The sequence below is a fragment of the Hakea prostrata genome, chromosome 6 (assembly GCF_041222555.1).
Source record: "Hakea prostrata isolate BN-2017 chromosome 6, UWA_Hpros_2, whole genome shotgun sequence".
Lineage (NCBI taxonomy): Eukaryota > Viridiplantae > Streptophyta > Magnoliopsida > Proteales > Proteaceae > Hakea > Hakea prostrata.
In genome coordinates, this window is record NC_142605.1 from 28,327,323 (window position 1) to 28,341,405 (window position 14,083).

General features: G+C 38.2%; 1 protein-coding gene across 1 annotated transcript in view; it reads left to right on the forward strand.

Annotated features, from left to right (window-relative positions):
* The window catches only part of LOC149013066 (leucine carboxyl methyltransferase 1 homolog), a 34,461-nt gene that overhangs the window by 7,287 nt on the left and 13,091 nt on the right, over positions 1-14,083 (forward strand). Inside the window, exons 2-5 of the mRNA XM_089158294.1 lie at positions 3,077-3,165; positions 3,271-3,413; positions 5,360-5,407; positions 7,904-7,985. Coding sequence (XP_089014420.1) covers positions 3,077-3,165; positions 3,271-3,413; positions 5,360-5,407; positions 7,904-7,985 — 362 coding nt within the window. The remainder of the gene's footprint in view (positions 1-3,076; positions 3,166-3,270; positions 3,414-5,359; positions 5,408-7,903; positions 7,986-14,083) is intronic.

Consider the following 14,083-nt stretch of genomic DNA (forward strand, 5'->3'; position numbering starts at 1 on the left):
TAATGACGCTACATGTGATCAAATGTTAAAAAATAAAAATAAAAACAAACAAAATCGAAAGAGAATAAGTTCTTGACTCAAGTCTCACACTCTCACTCTCACTCTAATCCCTAATTTCTTTCTCTCTTCCTCTCTTCTTCTCTTCCATTACCGCGACGACACTCCGGCAAGCAGTGGCCAGCGACAAACAACTTCTTCTCTTCCTTTCTTCTCGCGACTTTTTATTTAGGACCTATTATGTGTGGTTTGTAGTATGCTGGATGACTTGAGGTAGTCTGATATTAGTTTTTTTTATTATATAAGATATGATATATTTAGAGTGAATGAAATGTACACTAAAAGTTTCACTTAAAACGCCTCAACCGCCTCAAAAGCACCTCGGAGGGCACCTCGTCGACTCATTGCCTCAATTAGCCTAAACCGCCTTGCATCGCCTCGTCGCCGTAACAACTATGGCTTGCACACATCACCTCGTCTTCTTCACTCTTCCGACGACTTCTGCTCACAAACGAACTCTCTGCAAATCTCTACACTAATCTTAGAGCTTGCTCTATATGCTTTGATCTTTCATTTTGAGCGGACGCAAAGAAACACTGAGAGAGCTGAGACGGAGAACGAAGTCATCGAATCTGCCATTTCAGATTTGTTCACTCATTTCTGAAATTAGGGTTTCGTGTTGTCAATTTCAGATTATTTTCTTGCTCTGATCTTCAGAATCTGATTCTGTTTGGGAGAGTATTGACAAAAGAATGGATTCTTGAAGAACAGGAGAGAAGCTAGGTTGAAGCAGGAGATTGAGGAGTATCGAGCTTCTAATCCAAAGATCACTGAGCAGTTCGTGGGTTTGAAGAGCTGAAGTGTTGCTTTTTGTTGTTCTTGACGAAATTTTCTTTCTTTTAGATTGTAGGCATCCGAAGACTGCTGCAGATTTTCTTAGATCGACGCCACCTTCAAAGGTTACAATCTGAATTTTTCATCTGTATAGGATTCATTTTAATTTATCAGATCTTTCTGATCTTTCATTCTCCTTTTTCTTTGGTGATAGGCTAAGCATTTTAGATCAGTTAGCTGGAGGCCGTCGTCGTTGCCAGCAGTGGGAGTGTGGTTTCCCTCTTTAGGTTGCGGGAGAGGGGGGGAGAGAGAGAGAGGTGGAAGATGGGTGAACAGAGGATCCCTTCACCCACTAAGGGTTGGGTATTGAAAGGTATACTGCCCAAAGGGCATTTAGGTAAGTTTACTTAGTTAACAGCAAATTTAACTGTGGGTAACTTGTAATTGTGTATGTGGGTGCCATGTTATTTATGAGAAAATAGTGCGTGGTCACTAGTTTCACCCTGTGGGCACCGTGTGATTTGCTCTAAACATTATAGAACCAAGTTGGTTTTTCAGGAATAGTGCAGAAATTTGTTTGCTAACTTATATTTGCTATAGCTACAAGAAAGGGTACTACTTCTTGTCATCGTAATTTATAGTATTCCCTAAGAATGAAGTTGACACACTTTGAAATTTAAACCTTTGGGTTAGAAAACTGCTATTTAATCAGGGTATGGCAATGATTGATGATTCTGTGAAAATTTATGATGCTGTTAATACACTAATATTGTTTTATGCCAATAAATTAGTGAGCTTACACTGAAAAGAATCAGTAACCTTCAAACAGAGACATCAGAGTCTAGATTAGGAGTAATTAGGCGATCAAATTAAGATGGTTATATCATGCTGAAGGTTTAAGGGGTACTAAACTACTAATGTTGCTGAACAGCTTAGTTTGACTCAATGGATGGATCTGAATTTATCCTGGTACTGCTAAGATTGGCAAAACTGTCAATTCTGGATGCAGGTTAGAACAGTTCGCAGAATTAGTAAACCCAACAGAATATTATCGTGTAATGACTATTTCAGATTTAAACCGACGGGAATTAGACGGTTTCAGTTTCATGTTTTAGGCCTTTAAAAAGCAATCTTACTTGAGATATGACTCTGAAGTAATGAAAACAACTGGAATTTGAAAACGAATCTGAAAGAGTGCAATACTTATGGAAGAATTCTCAAATCAGAACTCAGATCAACAACCTAAATCACCTTCAAATTAGCAATCCTACTGAGATTAGGATCATTGGATCAGAAGAACAAATGTGGACAGATTGTCAGAAAGTAGAAAATGTAGAATTGCAGAACAGTTCCTTAAAAGTAGAATAGAGCAAGAGCAATGACACCCAGGCTTCCTGCTGCAGCATGTTGACTGGATTCACACTAATCAAACCTTGATTCATACAAGGAAGAGCATTCTACAATAGACAACAAAGACAGAGCTCTTGTAGTATTAACTGCCTATTAACTTAAATAATAAAGGATTGACTCAAAACAGAACTAGATTTACAAGAATCTAATCCAGTCTAACTAAAGCACTTGCTAACAATTAATGAAACAACGACAGTTAACTACTTAAATTATAGGCCAACTACCATGAAAGCACACTGGATCAAAGGCCAAGATGTACATTATCCGACGTCATTTCAATAAGATAAGCCCATTCAGGTGACTTAACTGCTCACTGACGAAGAATTTTTTTTCTTCCTAGATGATGATTTTGCTACATGTTCCAAAACTGAATCAAGTTTCGTAGTTTTATGCCTTCAGTCTTATCCAATTCATGCTATCAATAGGAGGTTCATTGATCAACTCACAGTTAATTTTCCGTTTGACTTATTTTGGCTCTTAGCATCATTTTGTTGCTACATAAATGAGTTATCAGTTATCAAGTCTTCATATGTGAAAATAAATTTGATGAAAAAAAGAAGAAAAGATAAATAATTTATGCCAAATATTATTGAATTTGCATCCTGAGCTTTTGTGACAAATATGATGGGATGCTGTTTTCTTTTTGTGGGATAATTATGTAATATTCAGTTTTTTTGACTGAAAGATTATGTGTACTGTGAGGATGGTTAGTGGTGGGGCATCCTGTCGTAGGCATTGTATTGCTTTCTGTTGGATGAGGCTTTGCACATAACTTTGTTTATCCTATCTAATACATGCCTTTTTGGCTGCTGTATCCCACCTGAAAAAAAAAAAGGTCCTGTGTTAGGAAGGGATACATGAAAGATGACTACATCCACTTGTTCGTGAGAAGACCTGTGAGGAGATCCCCAATAATCAACCGTGGTATGGTTAATTTTAATTCCAGAGATCTTTGGAATATATTTTCATCATACATGCTTATTTTTGCCTGAACTCACTTAATTTTAGTTCTAAAATGATGTCCTGAAGGTTACTATGCTCGTTGGGCTGCTCTTCAGAAGCTTCTCCTACAGTTCCTCACCTACGAAAAGCATTCTGGTGAAAAGGGACATCAAAAAAAGCAGATTTTGTCCCTTGGAGCTGGCTTTGATACGACCTTTTTCCAGTTGCAGGTGCTTGAATTTTCAGTGAGCTAATTGAGACTCATCAACATATTCCTTGATGAGCCTTTCTAGTCTTTGTTATATTTCCTTTTACTTTTCTGTTGGACATACAGTGGGTAAAAACAGCAGTTAAAGTGCCATTTGATGCCCAAATGAATAATTCTTTTGCTAGCTAGGATTCTTACTGCTTGTCAACCTCATAATGTATGGTCTCCTAGGCAATAAAGTTGGAGACCCTTCTGTAGGGAGGCTTTTTGAACCTGGAAAATAGGAGACAGTATCTTATGGTGTTCCTTTTTGTCGTTGTTTGTGTGAATGCCATCAAATTCGTTTTATGCATGTGTTATCAGCTAAATTTCTTTTCACACCAGCTCTTGTGTTTGTGTGTTGGTGGGATGGGTAATTGCTATTGAAAATTGCATTCTACTTAATGAGATATTGCTTCTTTTTTATATGTATTTTTCCTTGAATTAAAGTAAAATTTCAAAATCTTTGTTCTAATGTTAAGACTTAAGAGCTAATTGCCTCACCTCAATTACATTGCTGTTAGCTTCTTTTTGGTATCATCTTTCATTCTCATTTTCGGACAATTTCTCATTTTGTGTGTGTTAGTTATTCACATTGAATTCTTTTGTTAAAAGAATAGGAAAAAATTCCAAAAATCATAATAGACTGAAAACGTCTATCATGCATCATGGGCAAGAATGCATTTTGATCATTTCTGCGCTGAACTTTGGTGAACACATGGGCAACAGCTAGTGCTAAAATAGTAATTTTTATTACAAAACTTCGTAAATCCACTTATCCACCATCTCCTTTCCTATAACTTACGCAATCCCGGAAGCTCTAGAGAATCAATCAAGTTTATGTGTATTTAGTCTGGTTCTAGTATCTCCGAGGAACTTTCATAGTTTTCTTAAAAAATCAACATGGTAATTGAGTGTGGTACTCAAATTGATTCTTGGAGTAAGACTTTCTGACTTTTCCTCACGCTGTGAGGTTTAAATGATCTGCAACACGGGTTTGGGTTTCTTTCCACGAGTGATGAAATCTCCCTTTCTGAGAGGGCTAAACAGTTGTTGGCTCTTGCTTTATCTTTTCTGCTGATATATCTTTTCTTTGGGATTATGGTGGCATCTCCTTTCTTTCCTAACAGCTTTCAAATATTCTTTTGTTAAAATTGATGATTTTGCTGGTTTGTGGCTTCTTTACTTTGATTTCTTGTTTTGTGTTTGTGAAAACTTTGCCTCAATAGTTTATAAGTCCATTTTTTAATATTCTATGTTATTTCTAAATACTAGGGTTCTAGTTTGTAATTCTATGTGCTAACTGTACAGTTTATACTTCCACTACTGTCCTTTATCTATGCGTGCATTTTGTGAATCCTAATTTCTAAAGGAAGTTATCTTTCCCTTGTGACTTTAAGGAGGGTTTCGACATCTTGCAAGGGGTTCATCACTTGCAAGCAACAAAATTATTGGTAACAAATGTGGATTTATGAAAAAGAGTTTCAGATTGGGGAGGGAGATGGTGAAGAGCGTGTCTCTTCAGTCAAACCTTAAACTGCATGCAAGCTTTGGACCCTTAAAAAGAATGTTGTAAAATCATTTGTGCATGGATAATAACAAATCTATATTTTATTCTGTACTCAATTATGTTTAGTAATTCACCCCCCAAAAAAAAAAAAAAAAAAAAAACCCACAAAAAAGGGAACTTAGTTTAGTAGTTACCGAACAATTTTTACTTTTTAGTAAAAATGATTTTTTAGTTGTCCAAAAACAAAATTAAAAATGATGCCGACCTGTGTGGTACTGACCTTGGTATCTCGTTGTTCAGTTATCTTAAGAAGTTTTCATGGTTACTTTGCATTCTTTGGTGGTCAATTAAGGCGTATAAATGCTAATACATTTTCTGTTGAGCACATATATTTTTCTGATTGTGTTTATTTCCTACAGGAAGAAGGGAATGCACCATACTTGTACGTGGAACTGGATTTTAAGGAGGTGAGAATTTAAATCATTTGCTATTTTGTGGCTTCTTTGTGCAATTCTGTGGCTCAATTTCTTAATTTGGATGTCCTGTGACTGATTGAGGTGAGATCTGGGTAGCACGTGGAAGAAATTGTATGATTTATCTGAATAGAGGCCCTTCATGGTAGTACAGATGTTGCCTTTAATTGGATCCAGATCTGCTACATGGCTGATTGGATGGGGACCAAACTTTGGGGACTGGTAGATCCCTAGCCCTAGGTTCCTTGTTCACATGACATTTTTCAACCCAAATGGAGTTCACCAAGTGCAAATTCAGAATTCACAAGTCCTTGTAGACAAGCACGATTTTCATGTGTGTGCATGCCTAGTACATAATTGATCATAGGGTAAATGACAGTTACCCCCCCCTCTTAGTTGGCCAAATGACAGCTAGGCCCCTTCTTAGTTGGACAATGACAGTTACACGCCCTCTTACCTAGCAAAGGTGGCAAATCCTTCCCTTCTGTTAACTTTCTTAGTTAAGTGGTACCTTTACTGTTACATATACATATGTTCTACATTATACATTATATATAACAACAACAACAATAAGTCTTGTCCCAACTAAATGGGTCGGCTACATGGATTCTTGCCCTCCAATCAATTCTGTTTGAGGCTATGCTAGATACAAAGCCTAAGCTATGCATAGCTTTTCTCACCACTTCTCTTTAGGTTATCTTAGGTCTGCCCCTAGCTCTTTAGTTCCATCAATTTGGATTATATCATTTCTCCCTACAGGGGCATTTATAGGCTTCAGTTGAACGTGGCTGTGCCACCTCAAATGACTTTCTTGTAGCTTATCACTTATGGGATCAACTCCCAGACCTACTCTAATACGATCAAAAAGTAATATTAGAGGAAGAAATCTGCCATTGTTTGCTGCCAGTCCCAAGCCTGGGTAAAGGAGGAGGGTTGGTGTGTCAAGTCGGCAGTCAGCACTGGAAAAAAATCTAGTCAACCCTTTTCATGGCTTCGACCATAGATATTTATATATATCTAAAAAAAAAAAATCCCCCAAAATGCTATTAACTAACAGATGAGTGAGGCAATTCCCCTTTCACCTATCTTCTCATCCTTACCAACCTGTGGGTTGCTTTGTTCCATGGGTGAACCCATCTGATTGAGGCTGAGATTCGCACCCCCTCCTTCCCCAAGGCTGTACCTGTTCTGTTTTCTGCCGAAAAATTTCTGGAAATTTCAGAAGAGAGATGCCAACCAAACTGACAAACTTGCTGCTCAATGTAACAAGACAGAGGAGCTTGGGAGCTTTACAGGTAGTGATGTTGGTGAAATTCAGTGTTGGAGATCTGATTACAGCGGCAGTGAAGTGGTACGTTAATGAGGGAAGTCAGCCTTTTTGTGCTTATCACACCCAACAGATTTTGACCTCCATATTCTCAGTTTAGCTTACAAAGTAATTAAGAATTTTGAGTTCCAGTCTTTCTTGCTCTCGATCTTAATTCTAGATCAGTTTCTGATTTTTGATTGGAATGGGTCTGAGGGAGGAGAAGCTGAAAGAACTAGGCTTGGGGAATTCATATCCAAAAGAAAGCATACGGCCTACGTAGGATGGCACAATCAATATGAATTCCACAAACAGAAACAGAGATCTGATGTTCTTGTCCTCAGAGAAAATTACTTCCATCTTTACGTTAATTTTAAAACTTCACCTCTAGGTGTTGGACCTGACTCTTGTTCCAAGAAATTCACAACTATCAAAGCTACTGAAGCAACTCTGAGATGCTGTTAACTTGCATCTATAAATTACAGGAAGAAGAAATTGCTTCCAAATGGTGTCAAATTACATCTTTAATTTACAAGATTTTATACTCTTTAGTCTTTACATGCCTCTATCACGGCAATAACCATCTCAGAAGCTGTTAGTTTTGGTTACATCTCTTGGAATGCCAAATCACAGGAAACGGGTTTCAAATTTCTCTCTTAACAATCCAGTGTCAATGCAAGTTAAGGATGAGAGAAAGGTGAAGGGGGAATTCCCTCACCCACACCTGTTAGTTAAGGGTATCTTGGGGTTTTTAATTTTTTTTTAATAGTAATGGTATCACTTAACTGAGAAATTAACGGAGGGGAGGTATTTGTCACCTTTGTAAGGTAGGGGGTGTAACTGTTGTGATTATCCAACTAAGAGAGGTCTTTAGTGTCATTTGGTCAATTAAGAGGGGAGGTAACTGTTATTGATAGAAGTTTCTGTAACTAGACTGTATAAAGGCAAAACTACCTATCGATTAATACTTGCCACCCTAAATTCTGCATAATTGGTAATTCTAGATTTAATTAGTGTGTCAAAGCAATAAATTATCTGTAATCAAACTAGTCTATTTGTTTGCCATCTGTATTTCAAGAGCTGTTCCCCCCAGGGTTCCCTCAGGGGGCTTTTCTAATGTTCTTGTGAAGCAAATCTGTTTTTTGGGATTTGAAATTTTTTTGTCCCCCCCCCCTGGTTTATAGGTAACTAGTAAGAAGGCTGCTCTCATTGATGCTTGCAATCAGTTGAGGGATAAAATTGGCTCTAGTGCATTCATTTCACGGGGTAAGAAATTTGAACTGCAGGCATCTTTAGATCTTGTGCTTTTATCAAATGGTTTCACATGTCATGTAACACAGTATCAGATCGGCTCAATTGGTTATGGTCCAACCCAAAAAGAACCAGCACAATGGAGTTTGGTCCAACAAGAGTTGGACTTAAATAAGTATTTCATTTCAGTTTTAGTTTAAGACTGTATTTGTTTTAGTATTCCTACGTGAGTGTTTTTGACTTTGGTTTGGGCTTTGTTTCAGATTTTGATTTCAACTAGGATTTTGTATCAGTGTAGTAGAAATGAGGATGCTAAGATGGGATGAGTGGCAAAACTAGGATGGATAAGATAAGAAATGATCATATTAGAGTTGGCCTGGGAGTTGCTCCCATAAGTGATAAGCTTCAAGAAAGTCGTTTGAGGTGGCACGGCCACGTTCAACGGAGACCTATAAATGCCCCTATACGGAGAAGTGATATAATCCAGATTGAAGGAACTAGAAGAGCTAGGGGTAGACCTAAGATAACCTTAGGAGAAGTGGTGAGAAAGGATATGTATAGCTTAAACCTTGTATCTAGCGTGGCCTCAAACAGAACTGAGTGGAGGCAAGAATCCATGTAGCCGACCCCATTTAGTTGAGACAAGGCTTATTATTGTTATTGTGTTTCCTCTAAATATGTTGTATTAGGATAAAATTTTCTGAGGGAATATAATTAATTGAGTTACTTTTGTAAGAGCCTGTGTTGCCAATGTGTGAGTGTGAACACTCTCTTCCTTTGTCTTCGTTCTCTTATGCGATTTCTCTCTTCTTCCCTTCCTACTCTTCTAATTCTCATTCCAATACGGCCCACCATTGCAGACCTATCTGAGGCCTGCATCAAGTGGTATCAGTGCCAAAATGAGTCTATCTCCCTCCTAATCATCTCCTTTATTTTCTCGTCTTCTTTATAACCTCTTCTGTTTCTGTTTTTAATTTTTTCTATAAACCTATTCACTTACTGTCTGTGAGACACAGACGAAGAAAATCTGTGGAAGTGTTAGAATAAGAGGAGCTGTAGTGGAGCAGGAAAAAAAATAAAATCTGCAGAAGCATAGATCGAGAGTAGGCGAGAAATTTGAGAAAGAAGCAAAAGTAGATCAAAGAAAATATGAAAGAGGAGAATCGAGAGAAAGTGAAGCAGATCCAGAAAAGAAGAAGAAGAAGAGCAGCAGAGGAGGTGCAGTCCACAAGAAGGGAAAGAAAATCAAAGAGCCAGATGGAAAATAAAGGACATGTCAAAGGACGAAAAAGAGAAAAAGGAAGAAAGATCAGAGATGAAGTGGCAAGAACCAAAGGACATGTGCCAACTCCCAATGCCTAATTATCTTCCAAAGTACAAAAGTACCCCTGTCAGCTTCTCTTTATTTACTATAATGAACCATAACCTCTACTGAGGTGCAGCCGCAGGTCAGAAAACAAGGGAAAAGAACTGAAGAAGAAAAGAGAAGTGAATGAGGAGAAGAAGAAAGGGGGTAGAGACGATCTGCAGTTGCCTCCATCTCTACCCTCTAATTATGAATTTATAATTGAAGAGTACAGTGCTACTAACTTACTAATTCAGATTTTTCAAAAATAAATACTTTCTAAGACTCTAAAAACAGTCCCTGAAAAGGAAAGATAATATGAAACTAAAGCTACTTGGTAATTATTAACTTCCTAATTTTGTAGAGCACCCAAACTTTCCAATTCTATAACAACTTGTTCTCCAAGGCAACATTTTCTAATTTTGTGGCAGCTTGCTCTCCAAGCTCTAAGACTTACTTTCCAAGATTCCAAGCCTCCACGGCTTGCTTTCCAAGCTTCCAAGTAGCTATTGCATCCCCCCCCCCCCCCCCCCCCCCCCCCCCCAAAAAAAAAAAAAAAAAAAAAAAAAGAAAAAAAGAAGAAAGAAAGCTGGAGAGTATTAATCGCCAACTCCTCGCTTGCGGCATCCTTCCACAAAGGCTGGGACCAGGTATAGACTTAGTGAAGATGTCTCCAACTTGTTTGGTAGAACCAACATATGGTGTAGCTATAACTCCTTTCATGACTGCGTCCTGTACAATATACAAATCCATCTCCACGTGTTTGGTCCTCTCGTGAAATACTAGATTATTGACAATATAGATTGCTGCCTGATTATCGGAAAACATCTCAATTGGCTCTTCAACTTCAATCCCTCACTTCTTTCAGGAAAGACTTGACCTTAAAATTTTAGACACTGTGTGAGCCACAACACAATATTCTGCCTCAGCGCTAGATTGAGCCACTTTAATTTGCTTTTTACTGTTCCAAGTAACCAAATTCCCTCCAAGGAAAGTACAATAACTAGAAGTTGGCTTTCGATCATCTCGCGATCCTGCCCAATCCGCATCTAAATAAGCACACAACTTTAGATGAGCATTTCTCTTGTACACAAACCTTTTTCCTAGAGATTTCTTCAAATACTGCAAGATATGCATCCTCACAGCCTAGTGAGGCTTCTTTGGGGAGTGCATGGGCTGGCTAACAACACCTATAGCATATGATAAGTCTGGACGAGTCACAATAAGATATATAAGCTTCCCTACCACCCATCTGTACCCATAGGGATTTGTAAAATCCTCTCCTTCATCCTTGGTGAGTTTGCGATGAGGGTCCATGGTTGTATCAACAGGCTTATACCCAAGCATACCAGTTTCAGTCAGCAAGTCTAGCACATACTTTCGCTGAGAAAGGCTAATCCAATTAATGCTTGAAGAATTTCAATTCCGAAAAAATTCTGCAAATGCCCTAAGTCCTTTATCTGGTACCGGGTACTCAAAAAATTCTTTACCTCATCAATGCTTGCATTATCATTCCTAGAAATAATAATGTCGTCCACGTAAACAATTAGCACCACAATTCCATACTTTGTCTTTTTTACAAAGACAGAATGATCCAAATAACACTGGGAAAATCCCCCTTCAAATAGAACTAAATTGAACATTTCAAACCATGTTCTTAGCGACTGTTTCAACCCATAGATGGACTTATGAAGTCGACATACGTTAGTTGAATTCCCCCCCCTCCCTGAGCAACAATCTCAAGAGGTTGCTCCATATGTACTTCTTTAGCTAAGTCTCTTTACAAAAATCATTTTTGACATCTAATTGATGAAGAGGCCATTCTAAGCTAACTGCTAAAGACAATAAAATGTGCACAAAATTCAAATGAGCTATGGGGGAGAAAGTTTCACAAAAATCGACACCATAAGTTTGAGAATACCTCTTTGCAACTAGCTATGCTTTAAGGCACTCCACAGATCCATTAGACTTATGTTTAATCATATACCCGATGACATCTAACAAGGTCCTTACCTAAAGGCAAATCCACAAGAGTCCAAGTGTTCCCATAATATAGAGCCTCCGTTCTAGACTCCATAACAACTTTCCAACCCGGATTAGAGAGAGCCTCAGAATATGTAGACGGAACAGCAATAGATGATAGAGATGTGGTAAGGGTATGATACTAAACCGGCAAGTGAATGATAATAACATAATGAGAAATAGGGTACACAACATTGGAACGTTGGGAACAAGAACACTTACCTTTCCTTAAAGTAATGGGAAGATCTGCAGGACTATCAGACATTGGAGGAGGATCTGTAGAAGAAGTGATATCAGTTGCTTAAGGTTGTTAAGGTGGCAAGGCGACCAAAGTGGCGCATAGGAGGAAATAAGGCGACTAAAGCGGTTGGGTAAAATTTTGTAATACAACTACTTTTAAATTACTTTTCAATGGAACTACTTTTTATAATAAGCTAAAGAAATATTCAATAGTCACATTCATAAAAAAAGTGCATTCAAGAATCATAATTATGATAAATTATTAAAAAAGAACACAAACATAAGTTCATCTCATCAAACGATGGTTGTCAAAGCGTCCACCTAGGCATTTACTGATTCATTGATTCTTGATGTTGAGTATGGCTCATGCTTCACATTCTGTTGCCAACGGGCACAGGGGTTCTGCTCCCTGGTGAGTAGGTAGGGGTCCAAGGAGGCAGCCCCCCCAGAGCAAAAAATAGGTCCTATGCCACTTTGGGCCTTGGAGTTCCTTTGCAGTTTGGGTGTCAATTAAGCGGTTCAAAACAAGGCGGTTGAAAACCGCCTTGCCGCCTAGGCGGACACTTTGACAACCATGCAATTGCTGTACCATCTAACTGTTTTTGTTTCTTCCGCCAATGATACCCTTGTACTAGGGGAAATTAAAGTGTCACCTCATCCGGGCCAGGAAGTACAATGGGTTCTTCAGGAGTTCCATAGGTTCTCCCTCAGGCAATTCCTCTGATCTAGGTGTCTCAGGAGGGAATGGTACAACCACAGGTAAGGGTGGGGTTCAAACCTATCATCTTCAGACAACTAATTAGGGTCATAATATAGGGTGTCCTTAAAGAAGGTGACATCTGTTGTGATGAATTGATGTTTGGTCAGAGGGTCAAAAACCTTGTATTCTTTTTGGTACCGAGAATAACTTAAAGATGCGCTTATGAGCTTTGGCTGAAAACTTATTTTTTGGTTGAGGTAAAACATGTGCAGCACAACCAAAAGCTTCGGGTGAGAGAGAAAACGTGGGTGAGTTCGGATAAACAACTCGAAATGGTATTTCATCTTGCAAAATTGAGGATGACATTCGATTTATCAAGTTACAAGCTGTAAGGACAACATTATACCAATATTGCTTAGGTACAGTCATATGGAACATAAGGGACTTTGCTACTTTAAACAAATGCCTATGTTTCTGCTTGACAACACCATTTTGTTATAGCGTGTACCAACAATTAGATTGATGAAGAATACCTTTAGTAGAATATAGATCAGAACTTACTCCATAGCATTATTCGTATGAAAAATTTTAAAAGATGAATTAAATTGAGTAGAAATTTCAGTAAAAAAATGTGTAATAATTTTAAAAACTTCACTCCAATCCTTTATTAACAATAGCCAAGTAAATCTGGAAAAGTCATCTACGGGAATGATAAAGTACTAAAAACTAAAACAATTAGGGATATGACATGGTCCCCAAACATCTGAACATACTAAAGAAAATAAACTTGTACTTTGAGGTTTAGTTCTAGCAGGAAAACTTGTCCTATGATGTTTAATCAACTCACATGCGTCACACTTTATTGACTCAACATCCTAACAATCAGGAACTACCAACCTAAGCCCACTAGGAGAAAGTTGTCCTAAATGATAGTGCCAGTTCAAGACACACTGTACGCCTTTGCAGCAAAAGTGTCAAAATCGATTAGATAGTACTGTCCATCTTTCTCAATTCCTCCACTAATCCTCCTTTCGGTCCGAAGATCTGAAATTCAAAAAAAGACGGAAAGAACAACACAAGACAATGTAAGGGTTTAGCAATACCATTGGCAAAAATAAGATTTACTGGAAATTGTGGAACAAATACAACAAAGGATAGGTTCAAATTTGGTAAAGGAGACACTCCCATTACCGACTATGTAAGACTTTTCACCATTAGCCATAACAATTGGAGTATGATTAGAAACTTAGAAAAATTTGAAAATATGGATGAAATACTTGTCATATGTTCGGATGCCTAAGAGTTTACAATCCAAGAATCCGAAGCGTAAGACTTGGTGGATATACATGTTTGGGCAAGATTGGAAGTGGATGTATTTTGACTTTGCTCTAATTGTTGTAGGCGTTTTAGGATTTTATTGAGGTCAACATTAGGAGATGAGGAACTTGTAGACGCCACCAAAGCGGCCCTGGATGAGTTTTCAGTAGTATTTTCTCCAGTGAATGCAGTCATATTAACATAGTTTTCTGCCCACTTAGGACAACCATGTTTGTCCTGACAACTATGTTCTGTATGATTTTGTTTGCCACAGTAAGCACACACCTGATTTCCTTTGAATAAATTTGGAGGGGGAGTTCAACCTCCTCCCCTTCCTCTTTTTGGCTATTGCCCCTTCCACGTGATGGATAAGGGCCACAGCACTGCCACGGCCTGCAACCACTGTTGTATTCTCCTTGCTTCCTTGAGTACTTTCCTGTCCACTAATATGTAATAATCTGTAGAAAGCATCACTCAGAGTAGGTACAG